This window comes from Hyla sarda, chromosome 7 (assembly GCF_029499605.1).
Source record: "Hyla sarda isolate aHylSar1 chromosome 7, aHylSar1.hap1, whole genome shotgun sequence".
Classification (NCBI taxonomy): domain Eukaryota; kingdom Metazoa; phylum Chordata; class Amphibia; order Anura; family Hylidae; genus Hyla; species Hyla sarda.
Genome location: NC_079195.1, coordinates 101,876,475 through 101,898,625, shown reverse-complemented (window position 1 = coordinate 101,898,625; position 22,151 = coordinate 101,876,475). Strand labels below are relative to the sequence as shown.

Here is a 22,151-nt window from a genome sequence, read left to right as displayed (position 1 = left end):
CTTGTTTAGATAGGGAAGATTATTGTGTAGCTGGGTCTGGACAAATTAGAATTTATTTTGTTTTCACACACAATGCCAGATTACAAAAATAAATCACACAAAAAATTCATACAACATCAATTTGTGTATTAACCTACCTGTCAATGCCCAATAGGATTTTCCAACATATTCTTGTGTTAATACAAAAGACACAAGGGCCATACCACCATTCATTATACCAACAAAAAATCGTGAAACAGCAAAAACTTCATAGTTTGGAGCCAAAGCTGTTAAGTACCCAAAAAGGACATCAAAAAACAGTCCTGAAGGAACAGAAAAAAAGACAAATTAAAAACAACAGTACCAGAGTTTACAATCTTAATTTCCTGAGGTGTGCCTCTCAGATAATTTAAGTATTACTGTAGTTTACTTCCACTACTTTATCCAGAAAAGCATATGCCATTAATGAACCCTTCAAGGATGCAGTTGTTTAATTTTTGCACCAATCACTTTACCACAAAATCTACCGAAAGCCAAAAACATTTTTTAAACTTTTTAAAAGAATATGAGTATTTTTAAAAATTGTCCTTTTCTGTCCACTACAGCTTTCCCCCCCACATATGGAGCTGTATGAGAGCTAATTTTTTGTGCTGTTGACCATTGCTTATGCGCCATGACCATTTTTATTTAAATCGGACTTATTTGTGAAAATTTTTTCTCATATATAGAGGGACCAAAAAAAATCAGCCATTCCAGACTTTGGTATTTTTTTTTTTTTACATAGACGCCAATCACTGTGCAGTTTTATGACATGTATTTTACGGCCCATCAAATTTCTATTTCTGAAACCAATACATTTTTATTTTTCTGCTGACAAAGTTGTATTAGGGCTTATTTTTTGCGGGACAAGTTGTACTTTTCATTGGCACACTTTATTTTATCATGTAATGTATTACGCAGCCAGAAAAAAATTACATGTAGGGCGATATTTTAAAAAAATATGGAACTGGGTTGGGGCAATAATTTTTTCACAATATGGTAAGACTAACATGCAATATTTATTCTATGGGTCAATACGATTGATAATGAAACCAAATGTGGATAATTTAGGTTTCGTTTTATGGTTAAAAAAAAAAATGATCTATTCATTGTCTAGTTCTCCTACTGTATATCTTTTTATTTTTACATCAATAGAGCTGTTTTAGGGTTTATTTTTGAGCCCATGAGTTTTATTTTTTTAACTGTAGAGTGTAGTTATGGCTTTTTGATCACTTTTTTATTACAATTTTTCTTTTGGGTGTTGAAGGTGGGTGTTAAATTTTTATTGGGGGGGGGGGGGAGATTTTTTTTCTAAAATTTTAAAAAACATTTTTTATTTTTTTCCACATGTATTTGGTATCCCCTAGGGGCCGATTGTAAGCCATCAATAGATGGCTTACATAGATCAATGTAACGCTATTGCGTTACATTGATCTATATTATCTGCACTAGATTACTAAAGCCTGCCTAAGGCAGGCTTTAACAATCATGAAGCCAGGGAAGACCCAAAAGCAGCGGTAAAGCTACGGGTTTTCACAGCAACCCATTGGCACCAGGGATAACCGGCATTTAATGTTTAAATGCAGTCATCTGTATAGATCACGGAATTTAACCATTTAAATGACAGAAATCGAAGTAAACTCTAATGTTCGCCATTACCGGCAGATTACAGCTGTTGACAGCAGTGAGCTGCGCTGGTTATGACGTGGACCCGACTCGCGGACCATACTACCCTAACCTGACACATGACGTCCTCAGTTAGAGGTTAATTTGATTATTTTAATAGTTCAGACATTTATGCATGCAAAAATGTTTATGTTTATTTACTGTAGGTTTACATTATATTATTTGAAAAATAAAAAAGGGCTTATTCATATGTCAATTTCAGACACCTTCTCTTGCCAAAATCCCAATGGCACTCCTTCTCTTCTGAGCATTGTAGTTCGCCCGCAGAGCACTTTACATCCACACATGGGGTATGTTCTTACTCAGAAGAAATGGAGTTACAAATTTTCGGGGGCTTTTTTCCTATTTTATCTTGTGAAAATCTTAGGGTAACACCAGCATTTTAATGAATTTTTTTTTTTCTTCATTTTTCCATCCAACTTTGAAGAATTTTCATTAAACACCTGTGGGGTGTTAAGGCTCACTATACCCCTTGTTACGTTCCGTGAGGGATGCAGTTTCCAAAATGAGGTCACATATAGGTATTTCTTTTTTTGAGTTTATGTCAGAACCGCTGTAAAATCAGCCACCCCTGTGCAAATCACCAATTTAGGCCTCAAATGTACATAGTGCACTCTCACTCCTGAGCCTTGTTGTGCGCCCGCAGAGCATTTTACGCCCACATATGGGGTATTTCCGTACTCAGGAGAAATTGCGTTACACATTTTGGGGGTCTTATTTTCTTTTTAACGCTTGTGAAAATAAAAAGTATGGGGCAACACCAGCATATTAGTGTAAAATTATAACTTTTTTTTTTACACTAACAAGCTGGTGTAGCCCCCAACTTTTCCCTTTCATAAAAGGAGAAAAAGCCCCAAAAAAAATTGTAGTGCAATTTCTCCCGAGTACGGAAAAACTCCATATGCGGCCCTAAACTGTTTCCTTGAAATACGACAGGGCTCTGAAGTGAGAGAGCTCCATGCGCATTTGAGGACTAAATTAGGGATTGCATAGGGGTATTCTACGCCAGTGATTCCCAAACAGGGTGCCTCCAGCTGTTGCTAAATTCCCAGCATGCCTGTACAGTCAATGGCTGTCCGGAAATGCTGGGAGTTGTTGTTTTGCAACAGCTGGAGGCTCCATTTTGGAAACACTGCCATACAATATGTTTTTCTTTTTTATTGGGGGGGACAGTGTAAGGGGGTGTATATTTAGTGTTTTACTCTTTATTATGTGGTAATGTAGTGTAGTGTTTTTAGGGTTCATTCGCACTGGCGGGTTACAGTGAGTTTCCCGCTAGGAGTTTGCGCTGCGGTGAAAAATTTGCCGCAGCTCAAACTTGAAGCAGGAAGCTCACTGTAAACCTGCCCGTGTGAATGTACCCTGTATATTCACATTGGGGGGGGGGGAGGGGGGGGGGGGGGGCAAACCTCCAGCTGTTTCAAAATTACAACTCCCAGCATGCACTGACAGACCGTGCATGCTGGGAGTTGTACTTTTGCAACAGCTGGAGGCACACTGGTTGGAAAACCTTCAGTTAGGTTCTGTTACCTAACTTAGTATTTTCCAACCAGTGTGTCTCCAGCTGTTGCAAAACTACAACTCCCAGCATGTACAGATCACTGAAGGGCATACTGGGAGATGTAGTTATGCAACAGCTGGAGGTACGCAACTACAACTCCCAGCATGCCGAGACAGCTGTTTGGGCATGCTGGGTTTTGCAGTTTTGCAACATCTGGGGGCTACAGTTTAGAGTCCACTGCACAGTGATCTACAAACTGTGGCCCCCCAGATGTTGCAAAACTACAAATCCCAGCATGCCCAGAGAGCAAACTGCCCCTGCACTGTATTCTGCGATGTGAAGTTCTTCACATCACAGATTCATATTTCCCGCAGAGAGTTGTGATTGGCCAGCTTGTTCCAGCCAATCACAACTCTCTGCGGGAAATATGAATAGGTGTATATATATGGCAGTGCAGGGGACCAGAGAAGAGCAGCTGTGCCGCCAGCATCTATACGTTATAGAGGACAATCGCAGCGGGTGTCAGGAGTGACACCTACTGTTATCTGTCCTTAACTGCAGGTAATACTGCTCCCAACATGGAGCACACTCTGCTCCATGCTGGGGGCTGTAGTACCTGCATTAATAGACAGATCGCAGCGGGTGACACCAGGAGCAGGAGTGTGCTCCTTATTTGGAGCAGTAGTACCTGCAGTTAAGGACAGATCACAGCAGGTGACACTCCTGACACCCGTTGTGATTGTCCTTCATCCTTCAGAGATGCCAAGTGGCTTTCTCCTGCTCTCCGCATCTCTGCACTATACTCCGGCCAGCAAGTGATGTGAATAGAAATTCACATCACTGATTCATATTTCCCACTGAGAGCGGTGATTGGCTGCCACCATCCGGCTAATTGCCACTCTGGGCATTTCTGCAACATAAAGAATAATCGCATCGGGTGCCAGAAGTGACACCCGGAGCAATCTGCCTATTAATACAGGTACTACTACCCCCAGCAAGGAACAGTCTGTTCCATGCTGGGAGTAGTAGTACTACCTAAAAACGGAAAAAATAACGGAAAAAAGTTAAAAACACACACACACTTTATTAAACACATTAAAATTCATTACTAATAAAAAGTTTAACAAAATTATAAACAATATGTTATTTTTACATTTAAATGGCCCCTTTCTACATTTTTATTATTTTCGGCAACATTTTTAGTTCCCTGCCCGCTCACATAAATTGATCCCTGTTTAAAATTAATAAAAATTTCGCTATAAAAAAATATAAGTTTCGTTAAATACATTTTTTTCCATCCCTACTGCATTTTATTTTATTATTATTTTTTGGGAGGTACCAAATGCCAAAGGGGCCAAAAATGCAATTTCCATTGAAAGGCAAAAAAATTAAGAAAAAAACGCCAAAACGCAGGAAGATGCCGTGGCATTTTTTTATAGCGTTTTTTCTTGTGATTTTGAATGGGGCCTTTCTAAAAAAAATAAAAATAACAAGGGTAGGGTCACATGGAGCGCATCCGCAGCGTATTTCACACAGCGGATGCCCGCCGGCAGTCACAAGAGTGAGCGCACTGCTGCGGTTGGGTAGCTCAGTGTGACTGCTGGCAGGAAATCCGCCACTATTAGTGGAGACACAGAGCTACTCAGCCACAGCAGGGAGCTCACTATTGTGCCGTCAAGGCATCCACAGCATATAATATGCTGTGGATGCGCTCTGTGCGATGCTACACATTATGTGACGCTACACATTATTTATTTATTATATTTTATTTTTAATTTAATAAATGTATTTTTTTACACTTCTTTAAATGCTTTGGTACCTGTCATGATCTTGTGAAATTTTATAATCCTCCCAGTTCACTGCCCCCATCATGATAAACCACCCCCTGCCTTTATTTTCATTATTATTTAGTTTTCTACCTTAATATTGTTCTGTATTTTCTTCTCAGCCTCAGTGAGATTCACAGACTGGGAGGGGCGTTCCCCAGCAGGCTGTAACATCATCTGAAGCCATACAGGGGAGCACTTCCTCCCTCACTCTACTATACACAGTACAGAGCAGTTCAGTTTGTGAGATGAGCTATGAGTGGCTAAGGCTGCACACACTCCCTCAGCACTCCAGACTGCATTTCCTGATTTTGGACTTCTGCCAGGCCAGCAGGAGTCCAAAGTCTGTGCAAGATATCGGGGGGGATTGTGCTCTGGACAAGTAAGGAGAAACCTAGTGGCAGCTTTTTTAAACACAAATGAAACATAGAAAAAACTTTTTATTTATTTATTTTATTTTAACAAAGAACATTTGAAAGATTTTTTTTATTTACCATAAGGAGTGCAATAGCAAAAGTTAGTTAATTGATTAGTTTTAATGAGAGCTCCTATTTAAGCCACAAACATAGACAAAGCCTTGTGAACCAGTCAACCAAGAATTCTTAAAGTGTTAATAATACACAAAATATATATAATTACCTACATTATATACATTTCACCTACCTGTTAAATATACTGGTCTTCTTCCCAGTTTATCTGATAAAGGTCCAAACAAAATGTTCCCAATAAGGAGGCCGGCAAATAATAATGATGATGCCAGATTGACCTTGTATGCTTCATGCTGTATTAAGTGCCACTATAAAAAGAAAATATGAATAGATTGGAGAAATCCCAAGCATGAATGTAATTTACTCTGTGCTAATAAAGGACCTTATTCTATTAAATTCTCAATCTGTGTCTGTTCTTTATGAAGCCTCTGTTACTCAAAAAACATACAGCTAAACAGGTCAATAATTCCCATAAAATGAACAAACTCACACGCTAAAAATCCCAGAAGTCAAAACATCTAGAAAATTTGCTGTTGGCGCCTAACCTTTGGGTTATTTTCTATAAGCATCTATTTAGCTACAAAAAAAAAAGTCAAACTTTTGTCTGAAAAGTTCTTTGTTGCTCCAAAAGTTTACAGTAATTTGTCTACCCATACATTACTCTGTAAACTGTACTCCTAGCCTATACTATAAAAACACTAGTGAAATATATATAACATATGGGTACGTTCACACGTACATAATTTGCTATGGGTTTTTCACTGCAAATTTTGCTATCATCGACATCAGAAGTTCTGCGGCAAATCTGCAACAGAGGGGGGATTTGCAGACTTGATGTAGAGCCATTAAAGCGAATGGGAAGCAAAATCTGCTACAGATTTCCCGCAGCAAATTATGTATATGTGAACATACCATTAACCCCTTAAGGACTCAGCCCATTTTGGCCTTAAGGACTTAAGGACAATTTAATTTTTACGTTTTCATTTTTTCCTCCTCGCCTTCTAAAAATCATAACTCTTTTATATTTCCATCCACAGACTAGTATGAGGGCTTGTTTTTTGCGCGACCAGTTGTCCTTTGTAATGACATCACTCATTATATCATAAAATGTATGGCGCAACCAAAAAACACTATTTTTGTGGGGAAATTAAAACGAAAAACGCAATTTTGCTAATTTTGGAAGGTTTTGTTTTCACGCCGTACAATTTATGGTAAAAATGACGTGTGTTCTTTATTCTGAGGGTCAATACGATTAAAATGATACCCATTATTATATACTTTTATATTATTGTTGCGCTTAAAAAAAATCACAAACTTTTTAACCAAATTAGTACGTTTATAATCCCTTTATTTTGATGACCTCTAACTTTTTTATTTTTCCGTATAAGTGGCGGTATGGGGGCTCATTTTTTGCGCCATGATCTGTACTTTTTTTTGATACCACATTTGCATATAAAAAACTTTTAATACATTTTTTATAATTTTTTTTTAATAAAATGTATTAAAAAAGTAGGAATTTTGGACTTTTTAAATTTTTTTTCGTTCACGCCGTTCACCGTACGGGATCATTAACATTTTATTTTAATAGTTCGGACATTTACGCACGCGGCGATACCAAATATGTCTATAAAAAATGTTTTTTACGCTTTTTGGGGGTAAAATAGGAAAAAACGGACGTTTTACTTTTTTATTGGGGGAGGGGATTTTTCACTTTTTTTTTACTTTTACTTTTACATTTTTTTACATTTTTTTTTACACTTGAATAGTCCCCATAGGGGACTATTCATAGCAATACCATGATTGCTAATACTGATCTGTTCTATGTATAGGACATAGAACAGATCAGTATTATCGGTCATCTACTGCTCTGGTCTGCTCGATCACAGACCAGAGCAGGAGACGCCGGGAGCCGCACGGAGGAAGGAGAGGGGACCTCCGTGCGGCGTTATGAATGATCGGATCCCCGCAGCAGCGCTGCGGGCGATCCGATCGTTCATTTTAATCGCGAACTGCCGCAGATGCCGGGATCTGTATTGATCCCGGCACCTGAGGGGTTAATGGCGGACGCCCGCGAGATCGCGGGCGTCGGCCATTGCCGGCGGGTCCCTGGCTGCAATCAGCAGCCGGGATCAGCCGCGCATGACACGGGCATCGCTCCGATGCCCGCGGTTATGCTTAGGACGTAAATGTACGTCCTGGTGCGTTAAGTACCACCTCACCAGGACGTACATTTACGTCCTGCGTCCTTAAGGGGTTAAAGTGTGACATAAATTTTCATTGGAAAAATCAATTGAGTGTATCTTAACAGATTTCCCAAAGCCAGAGGATAGGGAACTAATGGACTTGAAAACTTAAATTAGTTTAGCCAAAACATTCCAAATTACTTTAACCCCTTAAGGACTGAGCCCTTTTTCACCTTAATGACTGAGCCTTTTTTGCAATTCTGACCACTGTCACTTTATGCATCAATAACTCTGGAATGCTTTTATCGATTATTCTGATTCCGAGATTGTTTTTTTAGTGACTCTACTTCAACATAGTGGTAAATTTTTATCGTTACTTGCATCCTTTCATGGTGAAAGATCCCAAAATTTCATTAATTTTTTTAATTTTTTTAACTTTGAAACCCTCTGCTTAGGAAAATGGATTTTGCAAATAAATTATATATTTATTCACATATACAATATGTCTACTTTATATTTGCATCATAAAGTTGACATGTTTTTACTTTTGGAAGACCTCAGATGGCTTCAAAGTATAGCAGCAATTTTCCAATTTTTCACAAGATTTTCAAAATCAGAAATTTTCTGGGACCAGTTCAGTTTTGAAGTGGATTTGAGGGGTCTTCATATTAGAAACACCCCATAAATGACCCCATTATAAAAACTGCACCCTCAAAGTATTCAAAATGACATTCAGAAAGTTTGTTAACCCTTTAGGTGTTTCACAGGAATAGCAGCAATGTGAAGGAGAAAATTCAAAATCTTCATTTTTTAAGCATGTTCTTGTAGACCCAGTTTTTTAAATTTTACAAGGGGTAAAAGGAGAAAAAGCCCCCCAAAATTTGTAACCCAATTTCTCTCAAGTAAGGAAATACCTGATATGTGGATGTCAAGTGCTCTGTGGGTGCACTGCAAGGCTCAGAAGGGCAGTAGCGACAATGGGATTTTGGAGAGAGAGTTTTTCTGAAATGATTTTTGGGGGGCATGTCACATTTAGGAAGCCCCTATGGTACCAGAAATGAAAAAAATAAAAACAACATGGCATACTATTTTGGAAACTACACCCCTCAAGGAACGTAATAAGGGGTCCAGTGAGCTTTAACACCCATTTTTTTAAAGTCGGATGTGTAAATTAAATTTTTTTTTTTTTCACAAAAATGCTGGTTTTCCCCCAAATTTTTAATATTTACAAGGGGTTATAGGAGAAAATGCCCCCCAAAATTTGTAACTCCATCTCTTCTGAGTATGGAAATATCCCATGTGTGTCAATGTCAAATGCTCTGTGAGCGAACTACAATGCTCAGAAGAGTCACATTTGGCTTTTGGAAAGCAAATTTTGCTGAAATGGTTTTTGGGGGGCATGTCGCATTTAGGAAGCCCCTATGGTGCCAGAACAGCAAAAAAAAAAAACACATGGCATACTATTTTGGAAACTACATCACTCAAGGAATGTAACAAGGGGTACGGCGAGCCTTAACACCCCATAAGTGCTTGAGAAATTTCCGCTAAAGTTGGACCTGAAAATGAAAAATTAGATTTTTTTTTCACTAAAATGCTGGTGTTACCCCAAATTTTTCATTTTCACGAGGGGTAATTGGAGAAAATGCCTCCCAAAATTTGTAACCCTATTTCTTCTGAGTATGGAAATACCCCATATGTGGATGTAAAGTGCTCTGCGGGCCAACTATAATGCTCAAAAGAGAAGGCCCGCTATTGGGCTTTTGGTGAGAGAACTTGGTTGGAATAGAAGTGGGAGGCCATGTGCATTTACAAAGCCCCCATGGTGCCAGAACAGTGGAACCCCCCCCCCACATAAGACCCCATTTTGGAAACTACACCCCTCACAAAATTTAATAAGGGGTGCAGTGAACATTGAAACCCCACTGGCGTTTGACAGATCTTTGGAACAGTGGGCTGTGCAAATGAAAAATAAAATTTTTCATTTTCACGGACCACTGTTCCAAAAATCTGTCAGACACCTGTGGGGTGTAAATGCTCACTGTACCCCTTATTACATTCTGTGAGGGGTGCAGTTTCCAAAATGGGGTCAAATGTGGGGGGGGTCCACTGTTCTGGCACTATGGGGGCTTTGTAAACACACATGGCCTTCAATTTTGGACACATTCTCTCTGCAAAAGCCCAATGGTGCTCCTTCTCTTCTGAGCATTGTAGCTCGCCCGCAGAGCACTTTACATCCACATATGGGGTATGTTCTTACTCCGAAGAAATGGGGCTACAAAATTTGGGGTAACACCAGCATTTTAGTGAAAAAAAATTTTTTTTTTTCATTTTCACATCCAACTTTAACGAAAATTCATCAAACACCAGTGGGGTGTTAAGGCTCACTATACCCCTTGTTGTGAGGGGTGTAGTTTCCAAAATGGGGTCAAATCTGGGTATTTATTGTTTTGCGTTTATGACTGAACCGCTGTAAAATCAGCCAACCCTGTGCAAATCACTAATTTAGACCTCAAATGTACATAGTGCGCTCTCACTGAGCCCTGTTGTGCACCCGCAGAGCACTTTATGCACACATATGGGGTAGTTCTGTACTCAGGAGAAATTGAGTTACAAATTTTGGGGGTCTTTTTTTTCATTTTACCGCTTGTGAAAATTAAAAGTATTACGCTAACATGCTGGTGTAGAACGCAACTTTACCTTTTCAGGGTTAAAAGGGGTAAAGGAGAAAAAGCCCCCCAAAATTTGTAACGCAATTTCTCCCGAGTACAGAGATATCTCATATGAGCCCTAAACTGTTTCCTTGAAAAACAACAGGGCTACAAAGCAAGAGAGCGGCATGCGCATTTGAGGCCTAAATTGGTGATTTGAATCCGCCACAAAAATACCCTACGGCAGTGTGTCTCCAGCTGTTGCAAAACTCCCAGCATGCCTGAACAGTCAGTGGCTGTCCGGCAATTCTGGGAGTTGTTGTTTTTCTACTGCTGGGAGCTCCGTTTTGGAAACAGTGCCGCACAATACGTTTTTTGTTTTTTTTATTGTGGGTGGGGGGGCTGTGTAGGGGTATATGTAGTGTTTTATTTTTTATTTTGTGTAGTGTAGTGCTTTTAGGGTACATGCTACATTCACACGGGCGGGTTTACAGTGAGTTTCTCACTGTTTCTCAGTTTGAGCTGCGGCGGAAAATTTGCCGCATCTCAAACTTGCAGCAGAAAACTCGCTGTAAACCCGTCCATGTGAATGTACCATGTACATTCACATGAGGGGGGCCTTCAGCTGTTGCAAAACTACAACTCCCAATGTGCACTGACAGACCATACATGCTGAAAGTTGTAGTTATGTAACAGCTGGAGGCACATTGGTTGTGAAAAACAGAGTTTGTTACTTAACTCAGTGTTTTGCAACCAGTGTGCCTCCAGCTGTTGCAAAACTAGAACTCCCAGCATGTACAGTCTCTCAATGCATGCTGGGAGTTGTATTTTTGCAACAGCTGGAGGCACACTGGTTGCAAAACACTGAATAAGGTAAAAAACTCGGTTTTGCAACCAATGTGTCTCCAACTGTTGCAAAACTGCAACAATCAGCATGCATTGACAATCCAAGGGCATGCTGAGAGTTGTAGTTTTGCAACAGCTGGAGGCACACTGCTACAACTCCCAGCATGTCCTTTGGTAGTCTGTGCATGTTGGGAGTTGTAGTTATGCAACAGCTGGATGCACACTTTTTCATAGAAAAAAATGTGCCTCCAACTGTTGCATAACTACAACCCCCAGCATGCACAGACTACCAAAGGGCATGCTGGGAGTTGTAGTTGTAATGCCAGCTGTTGCAAAACTACAACTCCCAGCATGCCCTTTGGCTTTGCATGCTGAGAGTTCTTTCTAAGCAACAGCAGGAGGTGAACAAGCCTCACCTCCTGCTGTATTCTTCCGCCGGGACCACCACCGCTGCTGCCACCGATCCTGCTGCTCCTGTCGCCGCCACCGCACCAGAGGGGACCCCGGAAAGGTAGGAGACCCCCGCCGACCCTGATTGCCGCCATGATCGCTGTCCCGATCACCGCCCAGCAGGGTTGTGAATGGTTGGTCGTTCCGACCGATCAATCACGTGATCGTGAGGCGGCACCTGTGCCACCTCACTCCTGCTGGGTAAGGGTGAATTGGCTGGCGATCGCCGACATGGGGTGGTCTCAGGACCCCCAGTGGTTTGCACGGGGTGTCTGCTGATAGATATCAGCAGTCACCCTGGTCCGGTCCCTGCCCGGCAAGGACCGGAATTCCCATGGGCGTACCCATACGCCCTCAGTCCTTAAAGACTTTGAAACAAGGGGTGTATGGATATGCCCGGCGTCCTTAAGGGGTTAAAGGGGTACTCCACCCCTAGAAATCTTTTCCCATATCCAAAAGGATAGGGGATAAGATGCCTGGTCACGGGGGTCCCGCTGCTCCGTGACGGATGACTGGCGATGACTGGCGGGGGTGATGTTACGGCCACGCGCCCCTCTTGACATCATCCCCTCCCTCTCAATGCAAGTCTATTGAAGAGGGCCATCACGAGGGGGCATGACCATGACGTCACGGGCCTCTGGTGCCGCAGCCGACGTTCTAAACGAATTTTGGGTGCTGCAGGTAGATTGGGGGGGGGGTCCTTTGGATAAGGGATAAGATGTCTAGGGGCAGAGTATCCCTTTAAACAATGTACAACTTTCGATTCTTGCAGTATATACGTGCCGTGCGGTTACCGACTGGATTTTGCTACACTGGATGATACCAACATCCTAGAAACATTATTTCATGATATTTAAGGTGGTTTTAGGAATTTACTTTTTTTTTTTTTTTTAACAATGCAGGTATTCATGCATGATCCATGATATCCGTGATCCATAATTGGTAGTGGATTTAAAAGTTATCTGACAGGAAGCTCACCCACACTAAGCTGAATATATAGGTTTAAAGTGCGGGTGATCCAATAAAGCAGGTGAGTTATTCAACAAAATGTAAATATGTTAATTGAGAGAAACTATGGATTGGAGCATTCCCATGGCTCTCTTAGCAATGTTCACAGCTGCATCGACCCTACTGTCAGTTTCCTCTTAAAAGGAATGGGCAATATAAAGAAAGAACTTCCACTTCTCCTCCCTGCAGGATCCACTTCTGGTTTTTGCTCAAAAGAATGCATCAAAAACTACTCTGGTATATCTGGTGCTCCTATAGAAATTAATGGATGACATTGTGTCTGCAGCTCCAGGGCTGTTCTAGAGGTCATACCCAATGGTCTGACCCCAATGATCAGACATTTAACCGCTATCATGTGGATTGGGGATGACTTGTCTTTCATTAGACAACCCCTTTGTGGGTTTTCTAAGACTTAAAACCTTAGTGGCTTGTCCTATGGATAGGGCATTGATATCTTACATTATGCTGCCAGCTTCATGTTTATTGTGTATGCACACTTTTGAGTACTTTACACTGTGATTGCAATGAACGTTCTTCTTTTGTCTAGGAACATTTACCAATGTATATGTTAAATGCATCTCTAGGTCCCCATTCACCCAATGGAGAAATTTTTGGCATCCATCATAAAGATTACTTTTTTTGAAATAATAAAAATGCTATAGATTGTGTTCTATACTAAAGCATCCATTAAAAAAAAAAAAAAAAATTCAGTATACATTTCTTCATAAAGTCTATGGGCGTCTGACTGTATGATTAAACCAGGGAAACCTCTCTAGGTATACCTCCTACAATGCAGTGTTAATGCACCCTAAATGACACTCCATCTAGTGACGGATCCTAAAAAACGCAATCGCAGTTTTTAACTTTTATTACCCTGACGTTATAATAGTAAAAGGGTATAGTAGTGGTGCAAATTTTAGCCACATTATTATAATGTTTCAGCCTGGTCTTAATTTTAAAACCTGGAAAAAATTTTAAAATATGGTTAGTAAAGTTATGAAATGTTAATTCAATTTCTGAACTACATGATGAAATGAATAATACTTGCCTCTGATACTATAGAAGTGAAATTGTCAGAAAAGCGAACAAGTTTTATAATGTCTCTGTCAGCAGATTCAGCTTCTATGTCAATGTGATATTCAGGAATGGCTCCCACAATGACAATCAGCATGGACTGACAAGCCACGTAAACCTATAAGTAACAATAAAAACAGTTAGCACTCTTACTTGCACCATGTACCACTCCAAAAGTAATTTGGAACTTTCTGAAGTCTCAATTAAGCAGTATTAAAGGAAGGTGACAGAATCGAGAGATATTTTCTGTTTGTGAGAAACGGAGGAGGTGTGCATCCTGCAGCTTACCACTCTAGTCTCTATAACACGTGAGCTTGGATGGAAAACATGATTTAATAACTTTGCATACAGCCATAAGAGCCAGGTATCATTTGTTTTGTCCCTCTAAGCATGATACAGTGCTGACAGATTCCATTAAATGGTCACTGTCAAACAATTTCCTTTCATTTGTTCCAGGCGAACAAATGAAAGGAAATTTTTGACAGTGACCAAAGAGACAAAAACAGAAAACAGGTAGGGAGTAGGGACAGGGCTTAGCTGGTGCTCTGCACAGGGAGGGGAAAGAAAATCTGGACTGTGTACCGGTAATCTGTCAGCAATTGCTTGCACACAACCCTGCTCTAGTCCCACCCCTTTATATGGAGAAAACGAAAAATAGCTGTGCACCATTAAGAGGACTTAACAGAAATGAGAGCTCCAAATTCACCTTGTAACCTCTCTGAAGTTTTTATTTAACAAAACCATACAGGTTTAAAGTACACTTTAAAAATGGTGTGCATATACAGTGACCCCCTGACTTATGATGGCCCCGACATATGATCATTTCAACATATGATGGCCTCTCAGAGCCCATCGTATGTTGAAGGCAGCATCGACATATGATGCTGCTGTGTGTCGGGTCCATCCCGTGTGCCCCGTTCTGCCTCCTGTTATTCACATGCTGTCCTGCTAACTCACGCAGGCTTCCACTGTGAGCTCCGTGTAAGCCCCCCCCCCCCCCCCCACCCATGTGCAGCTATAGCCAATAGCCTGTAGCATCTTGCTGCAGGCATCCAATGAGCTGCTGGCTGCCCTACCCTTCCTTTCCTATAGAGCTGTAGTCGGCAGGATCGTAATGGAGGACATTCTGTCTCCCCTGAAGGTATTTAAAGAACTGTACAGTACTGTATGCGATGTCACACATATACACACTATACAATACATATACACACTATACACCCCATACATCAATGTTTCCCTATCAGTGTGCCTCCAGCTGTTGCAAAACTATAACTCCCAGCATGCCCAGACAGTCAATGGCTGTACATGCATGCTGGGAGTTGTAGTTGTGCAACAGATGGAGGCACCCTGGTTTGTTAAACACTCCCCATACACTCCACATACAATGGTCATCCCAGAATCAATTAGCAGTTTCCCATAGAGATATGTATTCAACATACAATGGTTCCGAGGCCCCAGAACCAATTACCATTTTTACATAGACATATGTACTCGACATATGATGGTTTCAACATATGATGGTTCTCCTGGAACCAATTAATATCATATGTTGAGGGACCACTGTATAAGTTTATCAAGGGGGGTGCTGATACATACACACATATCTAACAGAGAAAATGGAGAAGAAAAGTTATTCCTCTGATGTGCTTTCCCATAATAATTAGTTGTATTTTTGCTAGAAATGTCACACATTTAATTTGGATTGAAATAAACTGATTAAGCATAAAAAATCCTGTTAATTTTGGCAGCCAATTAAAACTCTACAGAATGTGACCTGAAAAACAGAACATGTTACAACAGTCAAGTTAGCGTCTTCATCTTCATTCCCCAGATTTCAGATGCATTTAACCCCTTACCAAAGCAACAATTTTTAGCAACAGTGTATCTAGTTATTTTCATTCATGCCTTTCAAGAGTATTAAAGGACATCTGCAGCAAAAGACAACTTATCCCCTATCCACAGGATAAGGGATAAGTGTCTGATCACGGGGGGGGGGGGGGGGGTCTGACCGCTGGGACCCACTACGATCTCCCAAATGGGGCCCCCACATTGCCGCTGTTTGTGAGCGGCTAATGCGCGTAGCGTCCACCTCTCTGAGGTCGAAGGTACGCTCTACCTCCCCATACAGTTCTATGGGAGAGGCAGGGAGGCACGAACGCTGCATCCCCTACTCTCCCATAGAGATACATGGAGAAGGCAAGTCTGCCACGACAACACGATGCGGCCGGCACGCCTCCTGCATGGGAAAGCCGTGGCCACGTGCAGGAGATGGCAGGGGTTCTAGCGGTCGGACCCCCCCCCCCCCCCCCACTTGCGAACAGACACTTATCTCCTATCCTGTGGATAGGGGATAAGTTGTCTTTTGCTGCAGATGGCCTTTAACTTTATTTTTTTTATTTTTTTCATTGGCAGAAGGTAAAGCTGTACCAAAGGTTCTATGCTGGCTTATCTGTTTCTGTGTCTCCACAGTCTACAATTAAAAGTGATAAGACAGTTAGCAGTCCTCAGATGGATACCATGGCTATTTCGGGCAACCAGGGCTGACAGTCACTGTGTAGATATTTCCAGCAATAAGTAATGAAATAAAGTGGCAAATCTCTTTACAAAAAAAACTGATTAAAAACAGTTTTGTGAACATCAAGTGGATCAGTACCATACTCTTTTCAAGGAAGAGCTGTTAACCTTCCTGCCTTGTTCATAATGGAACCGATTAATGTGAGCAGGGAAGACACTAGAAGACGTGAACTTGGATCTAGGAGTCAAGCGATGAGTCACAATTATTCTGGTATCAATTAGAGGCGCTTGTTCTGAAGATTAGCGCACAGCTGGAAGGAACGGGCTTCACGAGCCGGCCTATGACTTGTGGTTAACCCGCACTTACAAGTAAAGGCGGCTCACTGTGTACAAGCCAAGACAAGAATTTATTGGAAGGTGCACACATTTAAATAGCCTCCTACATTGATATGTACAAAACATAATGTACAATAAGCCAGTCTTAAAACTTCAAAACTAAAAGCAGCACATTAGAGCCAGTAATGACTCCCATTATCAGTATATGGAAATATACTAATATTCTATGAGGCTGGCTTTACACGACAATGCCTGCTTTTCAAAATCACATATCTACTAAGAAAATATAAAAGACAACTTAAAGTTTTAGCAAGTTAAGGTTGTGTAATTTAAAATGATATGATCTTTACAGTTGTCAAGATCTCTGGTAACTATTACTCACGGTTGGCTGGGCAGTATGACCAAAAATGCACATCATGGTATTTTTGCAAGTTATGGCGGTTCCACGGTATTTCCGAGGAACTAATCACATGACCCCCAGGTGCTGCTATATTTCTCTAAACCTCAACCCCAATGCGGGGCGCGGTGCTTTAAATTATTGAAATGCGGGCCGCCGGGGCTTTAAATTAATGAGATGCGGCCGTGGCGCTGGAAACGATTAAAGGAAAACTGTCAGATATTTTCTCCTGCACTATCCTGGTGCCGCAAGTCATATATTTAAAGCGCCATGGCCCGCAAGTCATTCATTTAAAGCGCCACCGCAACTCATGGGCAGGTGATAATTAATTCATCCGATGGGGGGAGGGGCCCAACCGGTATTGTGGTATAGGAAAAATTTATATCGTGCAGGGAAAAATGTCGGTATTCGGTATGAACCGGTATACCGCCCAGCCCTATTACAACCTTCATTGTTTACTTCCATAAAATAAAAACCTGGTCATATTAAGATTATACAGGTGCACACAGGCTTGTTGGGACATGTTCACACGGCTTATAACTGAGTGGTTATTGGTGCAGAGACCATGCAGTGTCACCTTTAAAAACCATGCTCCCACTTACTTCAAAGGGAGAATATGAACTGCACAAAAAAAAAAAAAGAAGTGACATGCCCCTTCTTTGCATGTGGTTATGTGATGAAGCTCCCATTGAAGTCAATGGGAGCTTCAGGGCTGGCCCCAGAGAGAGCAGTGCAGTGCCACTTACGGGCACAGATTATATTCGTATGTCTACGCCCTTGCAGTACAGTACATCACAGTCATATTTTTATGTACCAGAAGCAAAAAAAAAAAGCAAAAATAAAACATAAATCAAGGTTCTCATTGAATGACTGCAAGCAAGGATCGGATAGTGCATTTACATCAAGTTTTTGGGATCCGGCAGGAGAATTTAAAAACCGAAGGCCGTCGTATTCCCGCCGGACCCATGGCGCACCCCATTCAACTGAGTGAGCCGTACAGAGTCAGATAGTGTCTCCGGTTGGCTTATTTTTACTCTATCAGTTTTATTCCTGGAATGAAAACCGTGGCAGACAAAACCTGATATGGTCCGTTCTGGGACAACGGGACCACAGACACACAGGGACAGGTAAGACATGGGCAGGTAAGTATGGTTGTCATCAGTGTCACCCACATTACCCACCTGTACCCATAGGTACAGGAGTTTTCCTTTAACTTTATGATCAGTTTTCTGCCAGTATAGATCTTCTGTATCATTGGTCCAAACAGGCTGAGAAACAAATGAATCTTTTGTAAGTTCTCTCTGGTTGACCTTTGAACACCCCTTTCGGTAGGTACTAACCACTTAATATCGAGAAAACCCAAGAAGATGTTTTGGAGATGCCCTGATCCAGTCATTTAGCCATTACAAATTTGTCTGTTGTCCAAGTCACCCATCACACCAACTCCAAAAACTGACTGTTTACTTCTTGCCTAATTTATCTCACCCCTTGTCAGGTGCCATCATAATTAGCTTAGGTTTTTCATGTCCGGTGTGTGGGGTGTATATTGCATAGATATTGAATATAGACACAAAGATGTGAAAAATAGATATAGAAATAGCAGTCCAGTTATATGTAAGGGTAATTGTATTTCTTTTTTTGCTCGTGGTAAAAAAAGAAGGAAAAACAGATTTATAATCAGATACTAGTCAGCTCCCACAAATGCAGGATTAAGCAGACTTTCTCTGTATTCTACATCCTTTCATGCCACAAATCTGTTACATATAAAAGATCCCCATGGGAATGCAGCAAGCAATTGTTTCATAAAAATAATTAGAATTTTAGGATTAGTGCTCCTGTAATGTAAGGTATTTCCACTCTGGCAGATGCCTTTCCAACAGCTTAGAATATCCCATTTAGTGCCGCCAGTCTAATTTTCAGCCAACTTCTTTGCAGAACGTGAATTTATTTCTCCTGATCAATGTCTTATAAAAAATTGATTGGCATTAATTTTATAGTGCTGAACATGTTCTGGAGGAATAAGTGTTCATCTCTTAAACATATCAGGTCTACTAGCCTGCCACTGCCCAAAAATCATGTCACATTCACATTATCCCATCAGACAATACAATGCCTCTACACATAGCATACTAATAATTGCACTTATGAGCTCAGCCACCCAGCAATAGGATAACTAGAACGTTCCTGGGCCAGAGAGTGGAAATTAAGGACTGAGGTTTATGTCTGCTAAATTGTTTCATGATAATTTAGGGGACTGGCATAAAACAATATTCATTCTTATAGAAATTGTACTAAGATTCAATAATTATGTAAGATTTAAGCATCTAAAATTAATTCAGGCAATGAACACAGTGAATCCGTGAGCTTTTGTCAGGATCAGTGCAATCACCTTCCCCAATATGAATTCTCAGCCTTAATGACCAGTTACAATTTTTTAGTTTTTGCATATACTGGTTTAATGGCTATAACCTTTTAAATGGGTACTCCCATGGAAAACAAATGTTTTCAAATCAACTGGTTCCAAAAAGTTAAACAGATTTGTAAATTACTTCTATTTAAAAATCTTAATCCTTCCAGTACTTATCAGTTGCTGAATGCTCCACAGGAAGTTGTATAGTTTGTTCCAGTTTGACCACAGTGCTCTCTGCTGACACCTCTATCCGTGTCAGGAACTCTCCAGAGTAAAAGCAAACCCCCATAGACCACCGATCCTGCTCTGGACAGTTCCTGGCACGGACAATGGTGTCAGAAGAGAGCACAGTGGTCAGACTTATAAAAACTACAGAACTTCCTGTGGAGCATACAGCAGCTGATAAGTACTAGAAGGATTAATATTTTTTAAAAGGGGTAATTTACAAGTCTTTTTAAATTTATGGTACCAGTTGATTTGAAAACTTTTTTCCACCGAAGAACACTTTTAAATAAGTTATTAACATAGGTTTTGTGTCTCCTTTTTCGGGCAAACAATGTGTCAAAGAGGTGGTCTCTGCATACTTGTCTGGTTGACCAACAGTTAAGCACTGGGCCATGACTTTAAGATATACCGTACAGACAGTATTCTAGAGCGTTGTAGAAGCACGACACTCAAGAACAAAGCACCTTTAATGGGCACTGTCATGAAATAAAAAAATGGATATGTTGTAGTACTTAAGTACTATAACATATCTCTAATATACTTTAATTTAAAAAAGTGATTTTAAAACAGTTTAAAATCACTTTTAAATTCGGCCACTAGGTGTCGCCCTCCTAGTGGCCGAATACATTCTAAAGTGACGTCACTAATGAATTTCGACTCGTTGAAGCCTGGCAACGAGTCGGAATTCATTCACTGCGGTGCTCGCTCCCGCCTGTCATTCAGACAGGCAGGAGCGAGCGTTTTGAAGGAAGAGGACGCGCGCAGGCTCCCTGGCAGGCCCTGGCTCCCGGCGACAGGTAAGATTATCTCTGTTGTGTCTGTTCTGAATGCTTTTGCAGGGGTAGAGGAGGAAGGGTAGTGGGTTGTGTGGCGCAGCGGGGCCAGGGGGGTTGCGGGCTGCGCGGCGGGAGCGGGATGTGCGGCCATCACGGTGTGCCTCCAGTTCTTTCCCCACTACAACTCCCAGTATGCCCTGACAGCCAATAGATGTCAGGGCAAGCTGGGAGTTGTAGTGGGGAAACAGCTGGAGGCACCCTGTTAGGAGAACAAAGGGCGGAAGTTGGGCCCCAGCAGGCATCAGTGACGTGGTGCCTGCTGGGGAAGTCTGCCTGGTAGTGAGCACACTACCAGGCAGACTAAATGCCATTTTTAAAATAGTAAAAAAAATAAAATAAAGGCAGGGAGGGTGTTAGGGATAGAAGGGCAATAGGCAGGGACAGAAAAAAAAAAAAACATGATGGTGGGAGCTACCCTTTAATCCCTTCCCAACCCATGACATATGTAATTCAGTACTGCGTCATAGCCGGAAGATGCCCGTTGCTGACATCAGCCGGTAATAACGGACATCAGAGATAGAGCCGATGTCCATGATTTAACTGGATGAATACAGTGATCTATACAGATCACAGCATTTCAACATTAAATGCTGCTATTCCCTGGTGTCTAGTGGTCCCTGCATTGATCTATGGAAGCCATCTAATAATGGCTTATGATAGGCTCCTGGGGGGGGGGGGGGGGGGGGGCAAAAATTGTGCAAAAAAAATAATGTATGTATATATATATATATATATATATATATACACATACACACACACACACATATATATATATATATATATATATATATTTTTTTTTTTTTCCTCATACACATATTTGGTATCACCATGTTTGTTATTGTCCAAACTATTACATTCCTGATCCCATATGGTCACAAAGTAAACACAAAAAATTCCAAACACCAAAGTTGCTGATTTTTGGTTGCATTACATCCAAAATATAAAAAAGGAATAAAAAAGTGATCAAAAAATCATGGCGTAAAAAACAAACCTTAACACAATTCCGAAAATTGAAAAATAAAAAAAATTGTAGGGGTGAGAACATGATAATGAACAAAGTTTTTTTTTTCTTTTTCATGTCTTCAAAAACATTTTAACCATAAAACAAAAATTATTTAAGTTTAGTATCACTGGAATCATACTGACCCATAGAATAAAGAGCATGTCTCCCCACCCCTCTCCTTGCCCCAGCTTTCACGTGAGCGCTATGTGCTCATTGCATAAATCACAGGCAGTTCTAGGGCTTCTGTACTGTGCCTGGAGCCACCATTAATGCTTTCTGACACAGAAGGTGTCCAGCCAGGGGAGCCAGCGTGCATCTGAATCGTGATACCAGCCACACAGCTCTCTGGAGGGGGGGTAAAGTCAGCAGGCCAGCAACTGGTTTCAGAGCGGAGTGGTGGTCGGTAACCGAGAAAAGAGCAGCAAACAACATGAAAAGGTGGCACGTTTGCTAATATGTTTTGCAAAGGTGATTAACTTTGCATGTTCAATAACTTGAAATGTGAAGTAGGAGATGGAAATACCAATTTAATGACAGCCATAAAAAGGTGTATTAGCAGACATTAAGAAGCTAAGAAAGTACTGGCATCCATATTGTTGACATATCACCTATACTTTGATCAGGAGCTTCAGGAAATTGGTTTCTATAGTCAAGCAGCTACAAGTCTTATATCACTAAGCACAATGCCAAACATCAGATGAA

General features: G+C 41.0%; 1 protein-coding gene across 4 annotated transcripts in view; it reads right to left on the bottom strand.

Annotated features, from left to right (window-relative positions):
* Positions 1–22,151, bottom strand: part of LOC130282215 (solute carrier family 22 member 15-like) — a 418,635-nt gene that overhangs the window by 334,727 nt on the left and 61,757 nt on the right. For all 4 annotated transcript variants that reach the window (XM_056530237.1, XM_056530238.1, XM_056530240.1 and 1 more), the window contains exons 2-4: positions 13,703–13,846; positions 5,695–5,827; positions 138–302 (exon numbers count right to left, since the gene is read on the bottom strand). In XM_056530237.1, the coding sequence (XP_056386212.1) occupies positions 138–302; positions 5,695–5,827; positions 13,703–13,846 (442 nt within the window). The remainder of the gene's footprint in view (positions 1–137; positions 303–5,694; positions 5,828–13,702; positions 13,847–22,151) is intronic.